Here is a 26660-nt window from a genome sequence, read left to right as displayed (position 1 = left end):
ATTTCAAATTAGCAGCAAAATTTGCAGAATGCATTTTAGTTTTGCTTTGGCTTGGCATTTATAGTGTCGTTTATAGTGAATGGCATTTATACTTGTATGTTTTTCATTCCTGTTCTGTTCTAAATATTTAGTTTTGTTTTTTCCTGTAGTGATGGGAACTAAACTGTTTAATAAGAAAGCATGTTTCTGCCGAATGATAAAACATTTAAAAAGATAATTGTGACTCACAATTGCGACTTTATATAACGCAATTCTGACATTATAACGCGCAAGTCTAAGAAATAAACTCACAATTGTGAGATGAAAAAGTCGCAATTATCTTTTAAAATATTTTATTCTGTGGCGGAAACAAGCTTCCGTAGTTTAATATTTGTAAACGTTTTGTTTTTACCGATATTTTACATAATTTCTGAAAGTAGTAATAAAATATGACTTATGCAATGTTTTTTTTTCTCTCTCAACAATTCAATTTTGACACGGTGCGCCTTATTTTCCAGAAAATCTGGTAATTTGTCAAGTCAAATTTATTTTTATCCCACTTTTCACAATAAATACACATTGTTTCAAAGCAGCTTTACAGAAAATTATGATGTTAATGCTTATAATATCGTAATATTTTCATGCCTTAAGTTACATTTTATGACGATCAAACATTTGAGATTAGGTTACACTACCAGTCAAAGGTTTTGGAGATTTTAAATGTTTTTAAAAAGAAGTCTCTTCTGCTGCATTTATTTGATTAAAAAAAAAAAAAAAAAACAGTAATATTGTGAAATATTACTATTTAAATCAGTTATTTTCTATGTGAATATACAGTAAAGTGTAATTTATTCCTGTGATCAAAGCTGAATTTTCAGCATCATTACCCCAGTCTTCACTTCACTTAAAAGATAAAGCTATTTCTAATAAATGTTGCTGTTTTGTACTTTCTATTCATGAAAGCAACTGTTTTCAACTGATTATGTTTCCTGAGCATCAGATCCTCATATTAGAGTGATTTCTGAAGGATCATGTGACACTGAAGACTGGAGTAATGATGCTGAAAATTCAGCTTTGATCACAGGAATAAATTACACTTTACTATATATTCACATAGAAAAGTTATTTTAAATGGTCATATTTAACACAATTTTTTTTTTAATCAAATAAATGCAGCCTTGGTGAGCAGAAGAAGCTTTTTCTAAAAACGAAACATCTACTGATCCACATCTTTAGACTGGTAGTGTGTGCGGTATCTCTGTGTGCATGTGCACGTGTGTGTGTGTGTGTGTGTTTGACACTGATTTCTGCAAACCTGGCGCCCGCAGGCAGCATCGAAGAGGCCCGGAGCATCCTGAAGGCGTTCGAGGAGGGCGTGCCGGGACTGGCCATGGTGAGGCTGAGACGGGTGAGTCTGGAGCGCCGGCACGGGAACATGGACGAAGCCGAGGCTTTGCTGCGGGACGCCATCACCAACGGGAAGAACAGCAGCGAGTCCTCCTTCTACGCCGTGAAGCTGGCGCGGCAGATGGTCAAAGTGCAGAAGAGCATCGGCAAGGCCAAGAAAGTGCTGATGGAGGCCGTCGAAAAAGACGAGGTCGTGTTATTTTCGCTGAATGAACACAAATATTTAAGTATTTTCATTTGTATGCACCAATATAACAATGCATAATCCATTTAATTTCATGTTTGTTTTTTAAATTATTGCTTTTTTTATTTTTCTTCTCACAAATGAAGTTTCTGAGGTTGACTTGTGATTTAAGGAATCTAGAATTTTTGGCATGAGAACATAATTTAAAAAAATACTTTTACTGTTATTTTTACACACAAAATCCTTTTTTAAGGTTTAAAAATTGGTGCACAAAAAAAAAGTGCAGAAGTGCGGATGGAGGCCGTCGAAAAAGACGGGGTCGTGCTATTTTCTCATTATCAGGAGCAAATATTACTCCTCCACTTTGAGCTGATGATGTTTTGCTGAAGTGTGTTTTCTGTAATTGCTAATGCTCTTTTTACACACACACTGAACAACATGAAGCATTGCTTGGTCACTGGTTGAGCTAAACTGGTATTATCTAATTGTGTAGTTAAATTTAACAGCTGACAGATATTCAACATAATTCATGTGTGAGAGTCTAACAGAAGGACGGACAAAACCAGTCAAATATCCACTGAGTTCTGCTCATATTTTATTGCCATTTTTCTAAATTATAGCTAATAAACTGATAATGTGAGAAATGTTGCAGGTAGTGATGGGAAGTTCAGATCATTTTAGTGACTCTCGTTCATCAGAATGAACGAATCTTCATTCGAGTCGTTTCGTTCATTTAAGTGGCTTTAAATGTTCTACTTTTAACAGCCAAATTCCCCGCAATCTTGATCATATTTTGAATTAAGAAATTATCATATTGCAGCCAAAGATAATATACAGATAATTTACCTTCTGAGTCTTTGGATCATTGTGAACTGGATCGTTCATGAATGACCCATCGCTAGTTGAAGGTGTCTGAATGCACTCGGGTTTGACTGTGTGTGTGTGTGTGTGAGCAGACGAACCCGAAGCTGTATCTGAACCTGCTTGAGCTGGAGTACAGCGGAGACGTCCAGCAGAACGAGCCCGAGATCATCGCGTGCTTTGACCGAGCGCTGAGCAGCTCCATGCCCCTCGAGTCACGCGTCACCTTCTCCCAACGCAAGGTCGAGTTCCTCGAGGACTTCGGCAGTGACATCAACGTGTACGTAACTTTCCTCTGTTCTTACAGGTGCTGTATGTAGTAGCATTGGTACTCTACTAAAGCATAAACATACCATATGTTTGCAGATAATTAGGAAACGTGCTAAGATCACGTACTCGTTTCTCTGAAAAACACTTCTACGGCCGGTTATTTTACTTACTGTTGTTGTCAGTCGGTTTTTGTTTTGGTCTGTGACTCCGCCCACTGCCAGTTCAGCCAATAGTATTTAGACACCCCGGGATGCCAGTTGTCGGAAAACACAACGTATTGTCGTCGCCATGGAAATGAACAAACAAACTGGGTCAGAGATGGCAGATTCCCCACAACCTAAAAAGCCTCTATCCATCTAAAAATCTCATGTTATAATGTTAAAACGCGGATAAATGCAGTCAGACCAGCTTAACTTTTGATATGAAAAAAAGTCTCAACTTTCAAATTTGGTAATTTAAAAAAAAAGAAATTTAAACGATAAATTCCGTTTTGTGGCTCTTTAATGTGTCTGACAGATCGCTAGAGCCTCTGTTAAAGCCGCTCGCGAACCGATCATCTCTTCCTAGTTCATTTTAGCATCAAATAAACATGAATGAACATCAGAAGGAATGTTGTTTTAACCGCGGAAAGACGTCAGTACACGCCGTTTCTCAAGTTTAAATCCTCCAATGTTAATCTACTAACTCTCCTGACGGCTTTGTTGGACAAAAATGGGGGATGGCGGATTATGATTGGTCAGATCGTCTGTCAGTCAAACTCCCTGCGAAGGTCAATTGCGCCCGTTCCGGTTGCGTGTCCTCAAACTGGCGACCCGCGTCAGCGTCGAGTCTGGGGGGGGGATGGGGGTGGCTATGAGCTTTGATATTTTGAATTTGGACTGCAGTACCGATTTCAACCACTAGCTGTCATTCTTACAGACTGCACCTTTAAGGCACACCGAGTCCGATATTTTCGTATCCGTCATTCGGTGGCTCTGAATTGTCAAAACGCCTCAAAATGGATGTGAAAAACGCAGAAAATCAAACCCGATCTGAATTTTTTTAATGACGGACGAAGTATTTATTATTTAACGTGCAAAGATTTCAGACGAGAATTTCTGACTTGGTGTGCAAGGACCTTTAGGCTGAACATTAGTTTAGGGAAGGTGTTTTTAACGTGACTGTGTTTATCCGCAGACTTGTGGCGGCATACGAACAGCATCAGCGGCTCGAGGCGGAGCAGGAGACGTTAAAGAGGAAAGCAGAGAACGGGTAAGAGACGCCAGTGCGTCAATCTGTGCTTATTACTAGAGGTGCAACGGACCACAAAATTCACGGGTCGGATCATTTACAGTTTTTTGAGCCACGCATCGGATCATTACACACACCAAACTAGAGTTTTATTCATATCTATATGCTGAAGGTTTGTTCACGTGTCATTCGCCTGGTATACAGAACATCTTATTCCTGAAAACATGGTCGACAGTAAATTTAAAAGCACAACAGTAATTATGAATCTGACTTTATCCAATGTTCAGATTTCTGTTTAGGAAATGTATGCAAATGAGTGCATATTTGATATGGCTAATTTGCATATTTTAAACAACATTTGAGGGAGCTTGTAACATAAGAAGTTGAGATGAGTGTTTTGTCTGGTGTGATGCAGCTCAGAGGAGCCGGACGCGAAGAGACAGCGAACAGACGACCAATCAGCGGCCTCGGCTCAGATGATGGACATGCAGGCCAACAATGCAGGATACAACTATAACAACTGGTATCAGGTCAGTTTATCAACGCTCATGACCAACCAGACGCCTGAACGTGGGTCTTTACACAGGGCTCGTGCAAGGTGCTTCAAAAATGTGACTTTTTGAAATGTACGTCCTGGAAAAACCCTTTAACCCTCTGGGGTCCTTCATTTCAGGGTCACACTCAGGGTCTTCGGGACCAAATGGTCCGGAAGGGTTTGATTCATATTTATTAAAAGAAAATCATATATATATATTTTTTTACTTGTTTTTTATCATTTTTTTTCTTTTATTTTTTGGTGTTTTGAGAGAATTTTATGATTTATAATGAATATTTATGCAATAATTATGACCCATTTTTTCCCATTGAATATAATATAATTTTTTTATAAATATGTATTTTTTTATTATTTTTTTTAAGCTGTATTTCATTTTAGAGTCAAGCCTAGGCCTCATGAAAACAATTTTTGAAATGAGATGGATGCCATCTGCTGGACACACTGAGCATTATCACGCAATAGCACATTTTTACCACTAGTGGATTTACAGCTCTCTGTAGAAAGGGTTCAGAATTCTTGTGAGTTTTGCACATCTTTGACAATTTTTTTCAGGTTGTTGATTTTAAAATATAATAACAGATTCTCAAAGACTATTTTTTGTCTTTTTTTTGTTTGTTTGTTTGGTTTAAATGGTAATTTGAACTGCCAGTTTTACTTTATAATACAGTCAAACCTGAACATTGCATTAGAAAGAGAACAAATGGAAAGCATTTTGTTACCCAATGTTTAATTCTAACTTAATTCTAACTTATTTGATTCATTGATTTGATTTCACATATTTTCACATTTCTCTGTTACAGTTTCACATTACCCTATGTCTGTTTGTGTGTGTGAGTTTGTCTATTTTACAACCTTGATGGCTTACAGACTCATGCTTTCATTGCTGTGCACTTTATGTCTTACATTGATGAATAATTGCTTTTATTTCAGACATTTCCCAAAATTAGCTTTCATTTGTGTGTGTGTGTGTGTATGTGTGTGTGTCTGTTTTGCACTCTTGATGTTTTAGAGATTCACCCCTTCACTGTTGAGTCCTTTTTTCTGCATCCTGGCTGATTTGTAGATTGTATGCAAAAAAAAAAAAACTCTGACAATTTCCCATTCATTTCCTATGGGGGTCATTTTTGACCAAAGAGCAGAAGTGTGACGACCACTTAGCATGCTTGGATCATGACCTCAATATTTTTTGTTTGTTCACATACCTAATACCATAAAAGTCACCTAGTTTCGTAAGATTCCGATGAAGCTGTGATTTTTAAAAATTCAAAACATATTTATGTAATCTGAATTTATTAGTGTGTTTTGTGTATAAAAGTGTGTGTGTGTGTGTGGATGTGTCTGTTTTGCATTCTTGATGTTTTATAGATTCACCCCTTCACTGTTGTGTGCTTTTTTCTGGATCGTGGCTGATTTGTTGATTGTATGCCCAAAACAACTCTGTATTGTCACATTTTTGTCAATTTCCCATTCATTTCCTATGGCGGGTCCATTTGGACCCGAAGACCCTGAGTGTGACCATTTTTTTTACAACCACTTAGACTATTCAAATCCTGTCCCCAATTTTTTTGGGTGTTCATATACCAAGTACCAACAAAGTCACCAAATTTCGGACCATTCCGATGAAGCTATGATTTTACAAAATTTTTTATTTAAATTCTTCGGGTCCATTTGGTCCGAAGAACCCCAGAGGGTTAAACATTCCTCAGATCAATCATATGTTGAGAAAAAAAAAATAGTTTAAACAAGGAAAGACGATATATTTTTCACAGTCACAGAATCTGCTGCACTTTATTTGTACCATTTTGTTTTTATTGGTTTATTTTTATTCATCTAATTACCTTTTTCTTTTTTTTTTCTTTTTTTTTTTGAAGGTAATGCAGATTTTGTTCAATTAGTGAGATCTCTGATTGGATTGCTTGAAAACCAAAAAGTTCTGCTTTAAAGGTGCAGTGTGTACGTTTGAACAGCATCTAGTGGTGAGGTTGCGAACTGCACCCAACAGAAGTTCAGGAAGTGATGTCGGCGTCTGAGACAGCAGAGAGTAGCCAGTTATGCAATGAGGTTTCTTTACAAAGATAAATTAAGAAATTAGGTTTACTTAATAATTCTGTAAATTGGTGTTATTGTGAATATTATTGTTACTTGTTCATCATTGTGTCAGTGTTTTATTGGCTGGCTTTAGCAGCTTATCTTGAAGAGCAATATAGTGACGAAACGTGTTTGTCCGTTCAGGGCCACCGTAGAAACCCGCGGTGTGTGTAGAGAGAAACGCCTCATTCTAAGCTAATAAACGCTTCATTGTGTAAGCTCTTTATACACCACTGAAAACAGATATGTATGTAATATTACATTTCTGTCGACAGATCCTCCTAAATATTACACACTGCACCTTTAAAAAAAATCTCCTGGAGTTTAATTTTACAGTACCTGTACTATAACCCGATTTATACAACCGTACACTCACAACCTTCTGTTTTTTTCTCTTCCAGCAATATAACTCGTGGGGAGGTCAGAATTCCTGGGGTCAGTACGGTCAATACGGTCAGTATAACCAGTACTACCCACCGCCTCCCACATAATGCCATCAGGAGTCCTGCATCTTACACCTGCTCGAACTGCTGCAACACACACACCGTCTCAGACATTCTGTGTTCTCTTCTGTTGAAATCCGCTTCCCCCCCTCCCCTCTCTGTCTAAGTGCAAGTGAGTTTTTAACGAAGCTTGATTGGTTTAGTGCTTTTGGAGGTTTAGTTGTGTTCGGTGAACGATTTACATTTGTGTGGAAGGAGTTGAGAATGCAACACTTTGACATCATCTCTGCTCTCCTCAATCAATGTGATCCTGTTTTCAGAGATAAACGTGACATGAAGACGTTTTTTTATTTTGACTTGGTTTCATAATAAAGAGATTGACATCCTACACGCCTGTGAATGTGATTCATTTACTCATGCGGCTGTTTGAATGTTTATACTACCATTATAATATCTATACAGGGCTGCCCACTCTCACGCAACTGACACTGTTGATATGAAACTAATTCTTAGATTTATTACGAAATTCAAACAATAAATACTTTTTTGCCGCTTGTAAGATCGTAGCGCCTCAGTTCAAGCGGCACGTGAACCGATCATCGAAATGAACACGAATGAACAATAGGTATGTTGAAACTTGGCGAAATGTATATGCCTCATACGTAATATCGATCAAAAAGGTCAAAAGCTGGAGAATAACGTAACGTTACATTTACCTCAGGAAAGCCATTTAATGACCATAGCACATTAGTTGGCTAGAAAAATTAGCTAGAGTATTTTGGTAAATATGTGCACTATTACATATATTTTTTCTTGTATCATTAAAATATAACGTTATTATAACAGCATTATTTAATTTGAGTTATTTTTAAACTTTAATAATAATACCAGCTGACAGGGCTCTGTATGTTTACAGCATTAGGCGAGAGATTTATTTTAAGAAAAATGTACATGTAGACCTATCTACTGTACGTAATATTTATCCAAATGAATCGATATTTAATCGAGATCGGAATCAAATCACAAGAATTGAATTGAAATCGTGAAATTTGTGTCAAGCAATATTTAAAACGGCCTATGTACAGTGTAAAAACTGTAACGTTGACACTAAACTTAATAAAATTGTTTAGTTACCAAATGTTTTGACAATCTCAATACACTTATTGTGATGCAAAAAATTTTTACACACACCCCTAATTTTCGCTCCAAGCTAAACACAAAAGTTGGCAGCCCTGTCTAAACTGTTATAAATGTACTATTTGCACTTTGTTTAGCAACAAACTAACCGTTTTATTCTATAGCATCTGAGATTGTATATTTTGAGAACTGTCTGATGTCAGTGGAGAAAAGCCAAGTCATTTCACTCGGCGGCCATCTTGGAAACGCCTCAGTCATCTCTTTGAAACGGGGACACATCAAATTCTCCAAAGCTGTTCACCAAGCTTGCTATTTTAAGTCACCAATAAAATCTGACAACAGCTGTCTCATAAATGTTGTTTCTAAACGCTCAAATAATGACAATAAACCTCGTTTTTCAGGCTGGACTAGTCACCGCGCATGCGCAGTCATAAGCGCGCGTTTCGGAACGAGCTTCTAACGACATTATTCGCAGCAGCGCCATTTTTGATTTATAGCGGGAATGAACGCGATGCTGTGAGGAATAGACATCTCTTCAGTGGGTTGTACTGTTATTTAATGTGTTTTTGAATTGTTCTGCTGACGAAACACCGCAAAAATATCTTTACAAGAAATGTCAGCTGTGGAAAATAAGTGATCTAGGATCTTTTTACAGCGGATGCCGTTAAAAACACAGTAAGTCTATAATCCCTCACAGCCCCGATTTCATAACGTTACCTGTCCTGGCGCCGCGCTGAATACGGTCTATGATTGGCTCTTATATTTTGGAGGCGGGGCTTATTCCGCTAAATCGCGCGTTTCACTGATAAAAGCTTTGCTTATATAAATCATGTTTTAACTAATTTTATTTTTGTACTTGTTATATTCGGGCTGGGTTTTGTTTACCATTGGCCTTTTAAAACTGTGTGTCAGTCAAATTAAAAGTCTTAAAAGCCTAATTTTTCTTCTTTCCCAGAGAACGTGAGCGTATGAAAACAGATGATTTTCTTTGGTTTTCCAGCATCTTCTCAACAGTGACTGTATATGATGACGCTGAGATCGTCTATTCATCGAGGGACTGATGCTCAAGATGGAAACAAACACAATAATAGTCGAAATTTTGTTCTGGATAATAATTTTAACATTTACTTTTTGAAATATAGCCTATACTCCGCTATCAAGGAACGTTCTCTCAAGGTTCTTCCAGTAACATTAATAAAGCATTTCTTCAAAATCTTCTGGTCTTTATTAATGGTCTTAAAATGTATGCGCACATCTGTTATTTTTTTATTTAAATTTAAAAATATATTTTATTAAATTCCACAAGAACATTTAAAAACATCACATAGTTATATAAATTTCAGGATACATGCTTTTTATTTTATTTTTAATAATCTGTTCCAAAAGGTTTGTGTATACTTTAAAGTCATTATAAAATGTAGGAAATGTGGTTCCCAAAGTTTCCACTTATTTTCTAATAAAATTAACATTGCTTCATTTTTGTTGTTGTTTCTCTTTTTTCTTTTTCTTTTTCTGTTTTATTTATGTTTGCGTCATTTTATAACGTTCAATATCTGCATTTGAGCGAACACGCACGTATAATGTGAATTTTAATTCAATAAAAAAATGTTGCCTTGTGGTGTACGTCACGATCACGTGGGCTGCGCTTTTCCCAGAGTTCTTTGCTCCGCACATGCGCACTTTCCTTTCCTCGTCCAGTTGTGGAACGACTAGCATCATCCAATGTAAGGCCTGCTAATCAAATCACTTATTTATCGCGTTTATCGTCTCTAATGTACTTTAATGCGGCATGGACTGCATTCATAAGCTTTACCGTGTGTTATGTTCAAACCCTGAGCCGAAATATCTCAGTATAAGCCTTTAAATCGCGTTTAGTTTCTCCGCGTGATCCACACCGCGCACGCGACACTCACTCGTACACGAGTTTATTCTCATATCTGTCATTAAACATTTGATTTAGTCGCATATCTGTAAGAAGTTATGATATTAAACAGTTACAGTAACTTTAAGAGAATGCAGAAAGACGAATATCGTGAAAACAAACACGTACGGGTTTACGTTACAAAATACATCAGAAATTAGTTGATTTCAGGACAATAAAACCTGAAACCATTAAGAAATATTAATGATTATTATCAGTGTTGAAAACAGTTATTTACATTTTTTATTTCAGGATTATTTGAAAGTTAAAAAGAACAGCATTTATATTAGATATAATCTTTTGTAACATTTATTCATGAAGGATGCATTAAAATGTATAAAGTATTAATTTCATTCCAAAAAGAATTAAACATTTGATTTATTGTGTATAATGTTACAAAAGCTTTCTATTTCAGATCAATCATGTACTTTTAAACTTTATATTCATCAAAGAATCCTGAGAAATAAAATGTATATCAGTTTCCACAGAAATATGAACTGTTCAACACGGATAATAATCATAAATGTTTATGAGCATCAGATCCTCATATTAGAGTGATTTCTGAAGGATCATGTGACACTGAAGACTGGAGTAATGATGCTGAAAATACAGCTGTGATCACAGGAATAAATTACACTTTACTGTATATTCACATAGAGAACAGATGATTTACACTGGAATAATATTACACTGTTTTTACTGTATTTTTGATCAAATAAACGCAGCTTTGGACTTATTTCGATAATATCAATCCCAAACTTTTTAATAGCGGTGTTTATATATATATATATATATATGTGTGTGTGTGTGTGTGTATATATATAGTGTACTAATAATAATGAATGAAAAGTTAATAAGTTTAAATATATCATTGTTACTTTTGATCCGTGATGTCTGATCTGGTCTGGTTCAGTGAGTTAGTCCGGTTGAGTGTGTGTGTGTTGATCTGGTCTGGTTGAGTGTGTGTGTGTTGATCTGGTCTGGTTTAGTCTGGTCTGGTTGAGTGTGTGTTGATCTGGTGTGTGTGTGTTTCAGCTCATCATGCAGCTGTTCCTGCGCGCTCAGTCTCTACACACACTCCAGGTGTCCGGACACGAGACCGTCCATGACATCAAGGTGAGCATGAGCCTCAGTGTGTTCTCAGGCGTGTGTGTGTGTGCTCGTGCTCATGCTGTGTGTGTGTGTGTGTGTGTAGGCTCAGGTCCAGGCTCTGGAGGGTCTGTCTGTGGAGGAGCAGGTGCTTCTGCTGTCCGGATCTCCACTGGAGGATGAACACACACTTCTGAGCTGCGGAGTCACCGAGCACTGCACACTGGAGCTCACCGCCAGACTCCTGGGAGGTACACACACACACACACACACTACACACTCACACACACACACACTGGAGCTCACCGCCAGACTCCTGGGAGGTACACACACACACACACACACACACACACACACACACACACACACACACACACACACACACACACACTCACACTCACACTCACACACACTCACACACTCACACACACACACACTGCTCACTGGAGCTCACCGCCAGACTCCTGGGAGGTACACACACACACACACACACACACACACACACACACACACACACACACACACACACACACACACACTCACACACTCACACACACACACACTGCTCACTGGAGCTCACCGCCAGACTCCTGGGAGGTACACACACTACACACACACACACACACACACACACACACACACACACACTCACACACACTCACACACACTCACACACTCACACACACACACACTGCTCACTGGAGCTCACCGCCAGACTCCTGGGAGGTACACACACTACACACACTCACACACACACACTCACATTCATTCACACACACTCACTCAGACTCACTCACTCAGACACGCACGCATGCACACACACACACATTCATTCACACATTCACACACACTCAGTCAGTCACTCACTCACTTTAATATTATATAATTGTAATTAAAATGGGTTTATTTGTTTATAATTTATAAATATATTTATTAATTTATAATTTGTAAGTCAATATTTCAATTATTTTAATATATAATCTATAATTAATTTGATGTGTGTGTGTTGATCAGGTAAAGTTCACGGATCTCTGGCTCGTGCCGGTAAAGTAAGAGGACAGACACCCAAAGTGAGTCGTTTGTTTATGATTATTATTATTATTTTGAAATGAAATGCATGTCCCATAGAGCCTCTGGAGCCGGCGTCACAGTTACGTCACAGCGCTAGCTGGAGGCAAAGCTAGCGCACAACTGGAGGCGGCTAACACAAACCAGCACAGATTCGGCTACATAAGGAGCTTAAATTATTATTATTATTATTATTATTAAATGTCATCTTGTTGTGTTGTTGGGTGCAAGAATCAATGAAAAATGAATGTGCTGTCTCTGAAATGTTTATTTCTAGAAAATATTCACCTCATGAACATCGCAGCGTAATGTCACTCACCGTCGTCTTCTCGGCGCTGGCTCGGCAGAACTGCGGATCGCACACAAGCCTTTACGTGACCATCCAGCACACAGTTATTATAGGCATCTACAGATGTGCCCTCAGTTTCTCTTTACGCTCGGCTTCTCTATCGGATAGGTGTGGAAGTCCGGCCACTCGACCGGAGTTAGCGTTAGCGTTAGCGTTAATCCTGTCAGATCGTCCATCATTGAGTGAGCGTGTACGGGTCGGCCAATCTGGTTCCGTCCGTTAAAATTAACTTTTGCAAAAAACAATCGCGGTCCTGGACACTGAGTGACCTTGCACATTAAGATCAAATCGGATTTTCTCCAGTCATTGTTAAAAAACAAGCTAACAGAACTTGCAAACTAGCGTTAGTGAAGCGGGAAGAGGGATCGTTCTGCCTCCACCTAAGCTCCGCCCACCCAAGCTCCGCCCACCCAAGCTCCGCCCACAGACACCGTCACCATGTTTACCAACTGAAAAGGGGTCTATAGTCTCAGATGCAGTTCTGTTGGCTAACTCCAGGTGTGTGTGTGTGTGTGTGTGTGTGTGTGTGTGTGTGTGTAGGTGGACAAACAGGAGAAGAAGAAGAAGAAGACGGGCCGCGCCAAGCGCCGCATCCAGTACAACCGTCGCTTCGTTAACGTGGTTCCCACATTCGGGAAGAAGAAGGGTCCCAACGCCAACTCCTAAACCCGAGCACACACACTCTCTGGAGGAGCGCGTCACTGAGCACACACACACACTCTGGAGGAACATGTGCGCAGAATAAAGATGCTTCTTGAGCTGAGATGGGTCTCGTTTCATTGCAGGCTTACTGTGCATGTCATGTCATCCATTAAATATCAATATATTCATGTATTTTACAGTGTGTATATAAGCAAAGATTTTAGTGCAATCACAGATTTATGGAAAATACATGAGTTATGTATGTGTATTACGGGGGGCCAAACAGGAAATATGTAAATTGTGAATATATCAATGTAAATTTAAATCTATAGATACAAATCTGAATATAAACTATATATTCAGACTTATAACTATGTTCGGATTTACATTTATATATTCAGAGTTACTATTTAATATACTATATGTATTACTAAATAAATGTTACTCTGAGTCAGGTATATTAGTAATATATATTTATAAATCCTGAATATATAGAGAACTAAATATAGTTATAACACCAAACGTTAAATATATGAATCTGAATATATAGTTTTAACTGAATATGCATTTATAAATACTGAATATATAGTTACAACTGCCTATAAATGTGAATCTGAATATATAGTTTTAACTGAATATGCATTTATAAATCCTGAATATATAGTTACAACTGCAAATTCAGGATTTATAAATATATATTCTATTTATATATTTGACTATATAAATGTGAATCTGAATATATAGTTATAATATATAAATAGAATATATAATCCTGAATATATAGTTATAACTGACTATATTCTATTTATTTATTTAACTATATATTCAGATTCACATATATAGTCAAAGTCAGAATATATATTTATAAATCCTGAATACATAGTTATAACTGACTATAAATGTAAATTTGAATATATAGTTATTAGTCAGAATATATATTGTAAATCCGAATATATAGTTAGTCAGAAAATATATTTACAAATCCTGAACATATAGTTATAACTGAATATATATAAATGTAAATCATGAATATATAGTTATAACTCTGAATATATAAATGTAAATCATGAATATATATATAGTTATAACTCTGAATATATAAATGTAAATCATGAATATAGTTATAACTCTGAATATATAAATGTAAATCATGAATATATAGTTATAACTCTGAATATATAAATGTAAATCTGAATATATAGTTATTTGTCAGAATATATAGTTATAAATCCTGAATATATAGTTATAACTGAATATATATAAATGTAAATCATGAATATATAGTAATTAGTCAGAAAATATATTTACAAATCATGAATATATAGTTATAACTGAATATATAAATGTAAATATTGAATACTATTAAAAACAATATATTCAGATTTATAACTATATATTCAGAGTTACAACAATATATATACACATGCTGTATATTTAATACAGTTCTTGATATGTTTTAGTTTTTGAAAGCTGGATGTGTAAGAACGGCACACAACGCATAGTTCAGGGTTTGTTTTTATTGCAGCTTTACAATCATGCAAAAATAGTCAGAAAACTTCTCTTTGTCAGGCTGAAATAACTTGTGATTAATAATGAACATGTCTAAACAAACGTTCCCTCCAAACCGCCGTCACATGGATCCCGTCGATCATTGCAAAGATCAATCAATAGCCACCAGCTCCACCTCAAATATCAGCTTTGCGTTCGGTGGGATTCTGGGTAATAATGGTTAAGGCCAGAGGAACGATCTCATCAGTCTGAAGAACATGATCAAATAATCAATTAATGAGACGTTTAACGAAGGATACTTTGAATCTGGAAGGCCTTTCCTCCCGTACGCCCAATCCGACTCGATCTCCAGCCGCGCCGTCTCACCTTTACTCATCGTCAGCACACCTTCATCCCACTGCACACACACACACACACACACACACACACAGTCATCTGAGGATATATGGTGATCAATGAATCATAGAGATCACTAATGAATCGTGACTCCCCCTCGGATCACTAATGAATCGTGACTCGCCCCTCGGATCACTAATGAATCGTGACTCGCCCCTCGGATCACTAATGAATCGTGACTCGCCCCTCGGATCACTAATGAATCGTGACTCGCCCCTCGGATCACTAATGAATCGTGACTCGCCCCTCGGATCACTAATGAATCGTGACTCGCCCCTCGGATCACTAATGAATCGTGACTCGCCCCTCGGATCACTAATGAATCGTGACTCGCCCCTCGGATCACTAATGAATCGTGACTCGCCCCTCGGATCACTAATGAATCGTGACTCGCCCCTCGGATCACTAATGAATCGTGACTCGCCCCTCGGATCACTAATGAACCGTGAATCGCCCCTCGGATCTCTAATGAACCGTGACTCGCCCCTCGGATCACTAATGAACCGTGACTCGCCCCTCGGATCACTAATGAACCGTGACTCGCCCCTCGGATCTCTAATGAACCGTGACTCGCCCCTTCGGATCACTAATGAACCGTGACTCGCCCCTCGGATCACTAATGAACCGTGACTCGCCCCTCGGATCACTAATGAACCGTGACTCGCCCCTCGGATCACTAATGAATCGTGACTCGCCCCTCGGATCACTAATGAATCGTGACTCGCCCCTCGGATATCTAATGAATCGTGACTCACCCCTCGGATCACTAATGAATCGTGACTCGCCCCTCGGATCACTAATGAACCGTGACTCGCCCCTCGGATCACTAATGAATCGTGACTCACCCCTCGGATCTCTAATGAATCGTGACTCGCCCCTCGGATCACTAATGAATCGTGACTCGCCCCTCGGATCTCTAATGAATTGTGACTCGCCCCTCGAATCACTAATGAACCGTGACTCACCCCTCGGATCACTAATGAACCGTGACTCGCCCCTCGGATCTCTAATGAACCGTGACTCGCCCCTTCGGATCACTAATGAATCGTGACTCGCCCCTCGGATCACTAATGAATCGTGACTCGCCCCTCGGATCACTAATGAATCGTGACTCGCCCCTCGGATCACTAATGAATCGTGACTCGCCCCTCGGATCACTAATGAATCGTGACTCGCCCCTCGGATCACTAATGAATCGTGACTCGCCCCTCGGATCACTAATGAATCGTGACTCGCCCCTCGGATCACTAATGAATCGTGACTCGCCCCTCGGATCACTAATGAATCGTGACTCGCCCCTCGGATCACTAATGAATCGTGACTCGCCCCTCGGATCACTAATGAACCGTGAATCGCCCCTCGGATCTCTAATGAACCGTGACTCGCCCCTCGGATCACTAATGAACCGTGACTCGCCCCTCGGATCACTAATGAACCGTGACTCGCCCCTCGGATCTCTAATGAACCGTGACTCGCCCCTTCGGATCACTAATGAACCGTGACTCGCCCCTCGGATCACTAATGAATCGTGACTCGCCCCTCGGATCACTAATGAATCGTGACTCGCCCCTCAGATCACTAATGAATCGTGACTCGCCCCTCGGATCACTAATGAATCGTGACTCGCCCCTCAGATCACTAATGAATCGTGACTCGCCTCTCGGATCACTAATGAACCGTGACTCGCCCCTCGGATCACTAATGAATCGTGACTCGCCCCTCGGATCACTAATGAATCGTGACTCGCCCCTCGGATATCTAATGAATCGTGACTCACCCCTCGGATCACTAATGAATCGTGACTCGCCCCTCGGATCACTAATGAACCGTGACTCGCCCCTCGGATCACTAATGAATCGTGACTCACCCCTCGGATCTCTAATGAATCGTGACTCGCCCCTCGGATCACTAATGAATCGTGACTCGCCCCTCGGATCTCTAATGAATTGTGACTCGCCCCTCGAATCACTAATGAACCGTGACTCACCCCTCGGATCACTAATGAACCGTGACTCGCCCCTCGGATCTCTAATGAACCGTGACTCGCCCCTTCGGATCACTAATGAATCGTGACTCACCCCTCGGATCACTAATGAATCGTGACTCACCCCTCGGATCACTAATGAATCGTGACTCACCCCTCGGATCACTCGGCCCAGTCCGACCTTGAAGCTCAGCGGTTTGGACTGTTTCTTCTTCTTTGCAGCTGGAACAACAGAAGAGAATCAAACTAAAGATGATTTACAGCGACTCACTACACTAATCGCACTAAAATAAATAAAAATTTAATAAAAAAAATTAAAAAACTATATAGACATGTAAAAAAATAAAAATGAAAACAGAAAAAATGAAAACTAATTACAACTACATATATATATACACATTAAAAAAACGAATAAAAATGACAACACCCCAAAACACCTAAAACTATAAAATTAGAATAAAAACAGAAAATATAAAACTAATTAACACTAAAAATGAATTAACAAAATATTAATAAAAAATTGACAAAATGACAAAAACACACAAATTTACAATTAAAAACTAAAATAAAAATTAAAACAGAAAATATGAAAATAGATTAAAACTAAAAATGAATTAACATAATAATAATACAAATATTATAGACAAAATGACAAAAACACCAAATTAACATTAACAAGTAAAATAAAAGTGAAAACATAAAATATAAATAAAACAAAATATTAATTAATTAAATATTATTAAAATGCAAATTACCAATAATGTTTAATAATGTGCAAAACATAAATAAAAACTATAATAGTTAGGGATGTCAATTTTCACAAATTCCCATGATCGATCGTCGTTTAAATTAACGATCAATTAATCGATTAATCGTTAGCCTTAATACTGCAATATGCGTCTGCTGCAGTGCATATGGCCAACAGCATGACAGCTCTGCAAATGCTGCTCAAACCGCTATGTTCCTCACCAAATTAATGAGAATGGTTTTAATCTAAATAAAGGGCTAGTAGGATTGTAAAATGTTTCGATGTGATTGATAATTAAATAAATTAAATATTTAATAATCAAATATAAGGACTAATACAACGTGTCACCAACGCCGGCTCAGATGCGCTTGTCAGAATGTGTGACTTGTGGACGCGTGCTCTTCCTGGAACAACGCACTGAAAACGGCAACTAAACCCAATGAATTCACACCGATTTAATAAAATAGTGTTCTCATGTTATGTAATATGACAGTCCCAAATTAATCCTCGTTATTAGTCGTGCATTCTGCTTGAGCGGCGCGCGCTGAATGAATAACTTAACCGTTGAGCACTTTGCTAGCACGTTATTTAACTCAAAGAAACGCATCTTATGAGATTAATCAGATATATACAAAAGAAACATAATATTACAAATTATATCTGCACAAAATGACGTGAATGCACAAGTGAACTTGAACTAAGTTACGTGCCATTCAGAATGACTCAAGTTGTGGACGCGCTCTTCCTTGAACAACGCGGCACGGCAACTAAACCCAAATAATTCACAATGTTTTATTACAATATTGTTCTCTTTATAATGTTATATAATATGACAGTCCCAATAGTCGTTATTAGTCGTGCATTGCCATTTGAGCTGCGCGCGCTAAAGATCACGCTGCGTCAATTCTAATGCATCCAATATGAGATAAATCAGATATAGATAGGCGCACACAAAATAAACTATTACAACTTCCATTTGCACAAAACAAAAGGCAGCGAATGCACACGCAAACTTATAGTCATGATGAAAGTGTAAAATAGTCCCAAACATAACTCCGGCGCGCTCGCTTACATGTTTCGCGGTTGAGCAGCACGCACGCGCATGAACCTGCTTAACCGATGATCGATAAGGTTTATCGATTAAACGTGTTATCGACAATTAATCGAACGTCGATTAATCGTTGACATCCCTAATAATAGTAGCTCAATGATACTAAAATAACACGGGATGCACATTGGATCAAATATTCCCCTAAGACCCGGGAACACATTGAAATAAGTGTAACTGTCTACAAAAGCACATGCAGTGTTAATATCCTCACACGCGGGGATGTTGGTGTCGAAGACGGTCCCGTCCTCCAGCGTCCCGCTGTACCAGCAGCTCACGGTGTCGCCCTTCCTCGGGAAGTTCGTCTTGTCTCCTTTCTTCAGGATGGACTTGGTGAACTTCGGAGGACCCTGAGGAGAAACACAGATTCATCAATCCGCATGAATTCAGTCCGACTGAAACAGAAGTTGTGCATGTAAACAATATAGCCAATGAAGAAGAAGATGATGATGATGATGATGATGAAGATAGTACCTCATCCACCGTCTCTGTCTTGATTTCTTTGGGATTGTCGTGGATTTTAACAGCTTGGACCTCTTCTGTCACCAGTTCCACTTCTGTGCCTTTAAACCTCTGAGAGAAACACAAATCGTCGGCTCACACACTTCTGCTCTGTCCCTGAATGAATCAACCGTTTTGAACGAATCGTCTGAGTGAATGATTCAATGACTCACTCGTAGAGACAGTGATTTGCAGAGATGGGGGACTCGAGTCACATGACTTGACTCGAGTCAGACTCGAGTCGCAAATTTAAGGACTTGAGACTTGCTTGACTAAATTAAGAAAATGACTCGACTTGACTTTGACTTGAGATCCAATGACTTGAGACTTGACTTGACTTGAACTGTATGACTCGAGAATGACTTGATTTATATAAATCATCGCAACATCCATTGATAAACAAAATGAAAGCAACGGAACCATTGACGTCAGTCATCAGATTCTGCGCGATTGCGTGACGCTGCACAAGCCCAGAAATAGCCTACATCGCGGTGAGCGCGCCAAATACAAAAACATCTCCCTGCATCGTATCTTTTTGGATATAAACACTAGAAAATGACCATATTCATGCAAGAAGATTTGTTGTACGCATAATAACTGGCAAGGGATATCGGACGACCATCACAACCTCGAACAGTCGAACTTCATTCACCACGTCTAAAAGTAAGCTATGGCTTGTTTAACCTGTTTGTTATAGTTAATTTGACTATCTTTAAATCTAGAGAGAATAATATTGGTCAAAACAGCATGCCTCTTTATACACAATTATGTTTTCAAATGTAGCTTAATGTTGTCAATATTCAAATGATAATTAATGATGGTATATGTTTTGTATAAAATTTGCCAAATTTCTTTTTAAATCTTGCTTTAAAGCCAAAAATGTTGTTCTTTCCAATGACGAAAAACAATATAGAAAACTGTTAGTTTTGTCGTTTATGTTTCTCTTAATGTTATCAGGGGGTTGGTGGCAAAAAGTGCCAGCAGAATTAATATGCACCCAAAATTCAAACTGTGGTGGAAAAATGGCCCTATGAGTTATTTTCATAATTATAACATATATAAAAAAATATTTCCAGATTATTGGCGCGATTGCAAATGTGATGATTTTATAAAACAGTTCAGTAAACAAAGAGTGAATATTGTGATGTGACATTTTAGACATAATATTCCAAATATTTTCTGTTTTTGCTCTATTTCTCCAATGACAATAGTTCCAAACAAGCCACAGAAAGAGTTATGCGTATTTGTGATTCAGTGACCTAGTTGCTTATGCCGCGTTCCAGGCAACCTGTAACCCGTGTTTTTCCAACTCGTAACTGGGAGTACATCGTTCCAGGCAACCTGTAACCCGTGTTTTTCCAACTCGTAACTGGGAGTACATCGTTCCAGGCAACCTGTAACCCGTGTTTTCCAACCTTATACCCGTAAAAGTGCACTGGAACGGCAGTCAAACCCGTGACTTCCCACCTGTGAATTCGTACTAGATAGATGTACTCCCAGTTACGAGTTGAAAAACACGGGTTACAGGTTGCCTGGAACGCGGCATTAGTTCCAGAACGAATCTGTCATTTTGAACAAATCAGTTGACTGCTTCTATGACTCGTACATTAAGACGGTGATTTGGCGCCACCTATTGGCGGTTTTAACTTCATAATAGGCTAAATGCCAACGGCTGTTATATAACTTATATAAAGGGGATGCCAGTTTGAAGAATGCCATTTGGTGGCATAGGAACCATTATACTTGAATTGTGAATTGTTTAATACCTTTTAATGGTCTTCTGCAATGTTTGAGGCATATTTATTTTTTCATGCTTTAATGTTGGCCTAATTTCAGTTACATTTACATTTTAGGCTATGTAGTTTGAAATTGTATTTATTTTTTAGATTTTTATTGTAGTAACCACTCAGCTGTATGTGGAAATGCATATTTAAAAAAAATATGTTGCAAATAAAACCATAGTCCACAACTTATGTAGTTTTACCTTATTTTAATATATAAATTCAGTGAAATCATCAAACGTTTGTATGACTTGCCAGTGACTTGTGACCCAAGCTACGACTTGACTTGACTTGCTTGACATAAGGCAGTGACTTGACTTGACTTGCTTGCTTTTATAAAAAATTGACTTGGACTTGCTTGAGACTCGAAGGTTAATGCTGCGTCCCAATTCGCCTACTTAAACTACGCCCTAAAAGTATGTACTCTTTTTGTGAAGAAAAAGTACATACTTTTGAGTGTGTAGCAAAAGAGTAGGCAATCTTTGGGACATACTACTTCGTCATCTTTAACGGACAGATCTGTCGCTACCCTGTCAATCATCTCGTCACAGTTAAAATCCTCCATTCAATCTAATATAACTTCTTACTATTTCGGAGAGAATTGTTGTCGCACGTTCATCTGCCAGTCATGGGTCTTTCATGCGGAGACTCCCCTCATGTGTTTGGAATTTGAATATAATAATGCATTTAAAAGTTAATGGCTAAACGTATCTTTGCAAAAGTTCACAATGCTGCTGCAGATGCAATATAATGTGGACAACATTGAATAAATACATTTTCGTCAGGTTAGATACTGATAATTAATCACTCAAACCCCTTTATCTAAACCTCTCTACACAACCGCCGGACTCGTGCGTCCTCCATGTCTGTAGTTTTTGAACACTTTTCATTCGTGTTTGTAGTTCTAACCGAATCCTCGTCCAACGCGCGATGGGTTGTGGGCAATATCAGCCGTTAGAGTGCGCATCGATCTGCACTTCGGATTCTGACCGGATATAGTAGACCATCCGGGTCTCTTTGGGACACTCATTTCAACATACTACGATTTGGGACGTACTAATTCTATTTTCGAATACTATTTAGGACGGATAGTATGCGAATTGGGACGCAGCATAAGACTTGAGACTTGCTTGTGACTTGCACATGTGTGACTTACTCCCACCTCTGGTGATTTGCCGCCACCTACTGGCGGTGTCAGGTTCATTTCTTTTTAGCTTATGGGCGAAGATTGAGTGTTTTTGGTCGTGATTGTAACAATAGTTAAGCGTTTATAAATAGCCTATTATTATTGGATATGTGTTTGTTACCTTGCTCTCAAACAGCTGGTTATACGCTTCGATGAGTTGCTCTTTTTTGGCCGTCTTTGCCACATTCTTGATGTTTCCAAGAAGTTTGTGTTCAGCTAGAAACTGCAAATGACAAGATGATCCACACACACACAAATATTATATATATATTAACCTATACACACATATATATGAACATATACACATATCATGTATATTAAACACAATACCCTATAATGCATAGAATTCAGCTTTATCATGCACATTTAATTTTCATTGCTATGCAAATGTATCTAATGACTGTTTTTATACAGTTTGAAATAATGACGCATGCACATATTAATAAGTAAATATGTGAACCTCTCTCTCTCTCTCTCTCTACATATATAGAACATGCATTTGATCTGGACTGTTTTGACACATGACTCCTCTGCCACACACTCTCTGCACGCAGTTGTGTGTTGTGTGGTCCGCGGGAGCGCGCAGGTGTAGTGTGTACACTACCGATTGTGCTCCGTTATCCTGGATGAATTTGATGAGCTCTTTCTTCGCCACTTCTTCAGTCTTGAGCTGCTCGTCGGTCCACCCTCGCACTAGATCAGCCGCCATCATGATCAATGCGACACACACACTCACCACGTGGTTGTAACGGCCAATCACGGCGAAGAGCGTCTTAAAGGAACCGCGGCATGCTGCGTTCACGCTATGTCGTAGTTACCTTAATGGACCCTTTAAATAAAAATAAAAAATGAAACTTTACAAGATTTGCGCAGTTGATAACTGTGGGAACGCGTTATAACAGTCTGTGAAAAGGGTCCATTAAGAGGTTTCAGCTCGTAATTACAACTTGTAAGCTGGGAAGAGCTCCTACTGGTACCACGTGACCACTGTCGCATAAATAATTTCCCCCCAAATCACATCACCAGAAATCGCACTCTGCAGCTTATTTCGTTTATTAAGGATACAGTGACGGGTAGGTTTAGAGATCAGTGTTTGGTGTAGCATCAGTACTGTGATTGACGTGACCAATGAAATCTTAAATTCCCCCTGTAGTCAATAATTGTATCCCTTAGAACTCATCTTTAATCTCCAAAATGACATATTTAAAAAAAATTCTTCATGCCTTATAATAGCTTCAATGTAACTCGACACCCTCGCCTCATTTAGTATGCGTGGTTCTATGAATGTGCAAATGAGCCCCGCCTCCACTCACTCCCTCAGCTCAGAGATCCACTGGTTGACGATCACACGTTGATCTGATTGGTTACAAGGTCGTTTGTGATGTCAGAAACACCAGCGATTTCAAACCGTGTTTTTGAGACTGTCTTTGGTTCACTGCAGTTTTAAGGAGGAAATACTCAGCAATGCTGTCGACTTATGAACTTACACATGTGTGTCTTAAAGCGTATTAAAAACACCACATAGACACATAAACCGTAGAATGTGGAGTAAAGGGGCTGTTGTCTTCTCTTTTGCCAAATAGGTAAGAAAACTTCAACACCCATAATGCACTGGGCATGCTGCTGTCCAAGGCCACTCCCACTCTGCTCCCATTGGATACGCTTGACCAGAGTCAAACACCGCCTTGCTTGAGTAGGAAATACTCCTAGCAAACTTTTAGTCATAATGTCGACTTGTATTGTTCCCGGGCGGGTGTAATATGTAAGCAATAAGGTACGAGAGGCTGTGCTGTATCGTGAATAAGTAACGGCTGGAGGGCGTTGTTAGGCACGACGCGAAGCGGAGTGCCTGCAACCCCTTCAGCCGTTACTTATTCACGATACAGCACTTGCCTCGAGTACCTTATTGCTTTTATAAAACGGTTGCCACACAATAAAAATATTAAAGCCGAAAAATATGTATCTATGCAACTTTCATGAAGTAAAATCACTAAAAGCCTGCCTTCCGCTGGAAAAAATAGTCCCGGAACGTGAACAGCAACAGAAGTTACATATATTATTTCGCCAATAGATGGCGGCAAAGACTGTCTTTATGAGTGAGTGAGTGAGTGAGTCTGTAGAGAAGGCTTTTGAAAGGACTCGAACTTGTGATCACGGAGAAGACAGACGCAACTGACAGATGACTAACGTTATGCACGGAAAACCCCATGACTGTTAAAAGGACAAAATATGCAGCGGACATTCAAACGCATTTTTTTATTATGAATATAGGACTGACCTGAAGGAAAATGCTACGTCTACTGTAAATGCAGGTACACTCGCTTACTCGATCTCTCACAATGCTCTGCTCTAGCTTTAAATGAACAATATCAATGAGATGAAACATCTGTTTAAGTTGCTAAGAGTGGTTGCTAGGGGTGTTGTGTAGTGATACATAGAACCGTTGGGTGAAGCGGTCATAGCCGTGTTTTATCGTGAATAAAGCACAGCTATTGACCAATCAGAATCAAGGATTGGAACTAACCGTTTTATAAATTAAATACAATTAACAAATCATCCAATATCATAAAACGTGAAGTGTTTGTATGTGTTATTTTATTAATTTGCAGTTTTGTTTGTTTTATGGAGGTCTTACATTAGTGCCCGCCCACTTTTTCAGCAAAGTTTTTTCTGGAAGTATTTTTTTCCATTAATTTCTCTCATAGGGATCTCAAAAAAAGTAATTGTTAAATAAATTGTTATAAGCCATGAACTAAGCCATCCAGCTACGAGGTGAATCACAACATTACAAACTTTGATTTGAAGCAAAAAGTATTTGAAAATCGAACAAAAATACAAAGGAGCAAGACTGTGAACGTAACGGCTTTAGTGAAGGAAAGAACTACAATCCCATGAAGCATTGCAAGCAGCAGAATCCAATTAAAAACAATGGAGAATGAGGAATATAAAACTATGCATTTAATTTTTTTAATTATATATATATATATATATATATATATATATATATATAAACGATAAATTTTTTTTTGCAAAATATGCCTATGTATTGAAATATTGAAATATTTTGAGAGTGTAGAGAGATCAATTCGATTACGTCATTCGCAATGCTTCATGGGAGTGGGCGTGGCTAAAGAGTTCTCGCTTGTTTTGACTCTGATTGGTGGAATTTTCTGTACAGCACCATGGGTAATGTAGTTTTTCACCATGAATTCCGCTGTTAAACATGATTATTTTAAAACTAAGTTGAAATAATGTGGGCTGACGCTTCAACAGAAGCAAGTACTATCAATGAACAACCCCGTAGCTCAGCCTCACAGTAGGGCTGTTTTTAAAGGTTTAGGCCAATAAGTTATCGTTTCAAATCAATTTCTCTATGGAGAAAATTAATGGAGTTTTTACTTCTGGAACCCGACTATTGCAATCTATAAGAGACTGTTGACTAACTCTTCCTTTTCATTACACACATATTAAAAAGTTGATCTGATGTCACGTAAAGAACCATTGACACGGGTTCATGGGTTTATGGGTTTATCTCCAGATGCGAATAATTTTGTGACAGTTGCGTAAGGAAGCCGCGTTTATTTAAATCACGTGACTTTGGCAGATACGCAACGCGCATGCGCACCGAGAGCCGAAACTGGTTCGAAACAAACGGTTCGCAAAGGTTTCAGAGCTTCACGAAGCAGCGGATTAAAAGCGCTTCAAAGAACCGCAAATACTGAGAGAAAACCGCGACGAATCATCTTTGTTGTCAACGTTTCAAACTGGACCACTACTGTGTTTTAGGCTAAACATTTGATAAACATTTCCCGAAAAACCGGAAAGAAACGGCTGTTTTCGTCAATTTGTCGCGGACTCGCAGGTAAGAATTGGCATTGTGTTCTAGTTCTTCCATAATGCTGTTTAAATAGTAGACATACACTTATCAGTGATAAACCTACTCTCACAATATCTGTTCTATTAATAACCCTCTGTCGATCCTGTCCGTGGGCGGAGAAATGCGGAAGTATAATCTGGAGTTTAACACATATTAAACATTATGTTCTGGTAAATCATATTTATGACATAGGTCAGAATAATGAGATAAAAGCTCTAAATTATGCCAATTTCGATTTTTTGATGTCAGAATTTACACTTCGTATAATAATTTAGACTTTTTATGTTAGAATTATTACTTTTCATCTCAAATTTGACGTAGTATGCCAAAATATTGACTTTTTATG

The 26660-nt window shown here is 38.6% G+C and overlaps 3 protein-coding genes across 3 annotated transcripts in view; 2 read left to right on the top strand and 1 right to left on the bottom strand.

Moving 5' to 3' along the window:
• prpf39 (PRP39 pre-mRNA processing factor 39 homolog (yeast)) overlaps window positions 1-7406 on the top strand; it is a 31431-nt gene extending 24025 nt beyond the window's left edge. The window contains exons 10-14 of the mRNA XM_056234373.1: window positions 1308-1576; window positions 2527-2711; window positions 3878-3952; window positions 4347-4461; window positions 6977-7406. Coding sequence (XP_056090348.1) covers window positions 1308-1576; window positions 2527-2711; window positions 3878-3952; window positions 4347-4461; window positions 6977-7066 — 734 coding nt within the window. The 3' untranslated portion in view covers window positions 7067-7406. The remainder of the gene's footprint in view (window positions 1-1307; window positions 1577-2526; window positions 2712-3877; window positions 3953-4346; window positions 4462-6976) is intronic.
• Window positions 7407-9785: 2379 nt separating this feature from the next.
• On the top strand, window positions 9786-13350 carry faua (FAU ubiquitin like and ribosomal protein S30 fusion a). The gene is made up of 5 exons (XM_056234383.1): window positions 9786-9879; window positions 11112-11192; window positions 11272-11416; window positions 12180-12235; window positions 13123-13350. Exons 2-5 carry the CDS (start codon window positions 11118-11120, stop codon window positions 13246-13248), a joined length of 402 nt encoding a protein of 133 aa, XP_056090358.1. The 5' UTR covers window positions 9786-9879; window positions 11112-11117; the 3' UTR covers window positions 13249-13350.
• A 1376-nt stretch (window positions 13351-14726) lies between these two features.
• On the bottom strand, window positions 14727-23188 carry fkbp3 (FKBP prolyl isomerase 3). Its single transcript, XM_056234380.1, has 7 exons — window positions 23042-23188; window positions 22559-22660; window positions 19444-19542; window positions 19184-19319; window positions 17268-17335; window positions 15033-15130; window positions 14727-14939 (listed from the first exon to the last, which is right to left on the bottom strand). Exons 1-7 carry the CDS (start codon window positions 23147-23149, stop codon window positions 14885-14887), a joined length of 666 nt encoding a protein of 221 aa, XP_056090355.1. The 5' UTR covers window positions 23150-23188; the 3' UTR covers window positions 14727-14884.
• Between the last annotated feature and the right edge of the window lie 3472 nt (window positions 23189-26660).

The sequence above is a fragment of the Rhinichthys klamathensis genome, unplaced genomic scaffold (genome assembly GCF_029890125.1).
Source record: "Rhinichthys klamathensis goyatoka isolate OS25496 unplaced genomic scaffold, OSU_Roscu_1.1 h1tg000394l_1, whole genome shotgun sequence".
In the NCBI taxonomy this organism is placed as follows: domain Eukaryota; kingdom Metazoa; phylum Chordata; class Actinopteri; order Cypriniformes; family Leuciscidae; genus Rhinichthys; species Rhinichthys klamathensis.
This window is presented reverse-complemented; position numbering and strand designations above follow the sequence as displayed.

What these genes read in the sequence shown, in the direction of transcription:
- faua (XM_056234383.1), top strand. Translation starts at nt 11,118, where the DNA reads ATGCAGCTGTTCCTGCGCGCTCAGTCTCTACACACACTCCAGGTGTCC. An exon ending in AGACCGTCCATGACATCAAG is followed by an intron (nt 11,193 to 11,271) that starts GTGAGCATGAGC and finishes GTGTGTGTGTAG; the next exon opens with GCTCAGGTCCAGGCTCTGGA. An exon ending in CACCGCCAGACTCCTGGGAG is followed by an intron (nt 11,417 to 12,179) that starts GTACACACACAC and finishes TGTGTTGATCAG; the next exon opens with GTAAAGTTCACGGATCTCTG.
- fkbp3 (XM_056234380.1), bottom strand. Translation starts at nt 23,149, where the DNA reads ATGATGGCGGCTGATCTAGTGCGAGGGTGGACCGACGAGCAGCTCAAG. An exon ending in AGGATAACGGAGCACAATCG is followed by an intron (nt 22,661 to 23,041) that starts GTAGTGTACACA and finishes TGTCATTTGCAG; the next exon opens with TTTCTAGCTGAACACAAACT. An exon ending in AGACAGAGACGGTGGATGAG is followed by an intron (nt 19,320 to 19,443) that starts GTACTATCTTCA and finishes GTTTCTCCTCAG; the next exon opens with GGTCCTCCGAAGTTCACCAA.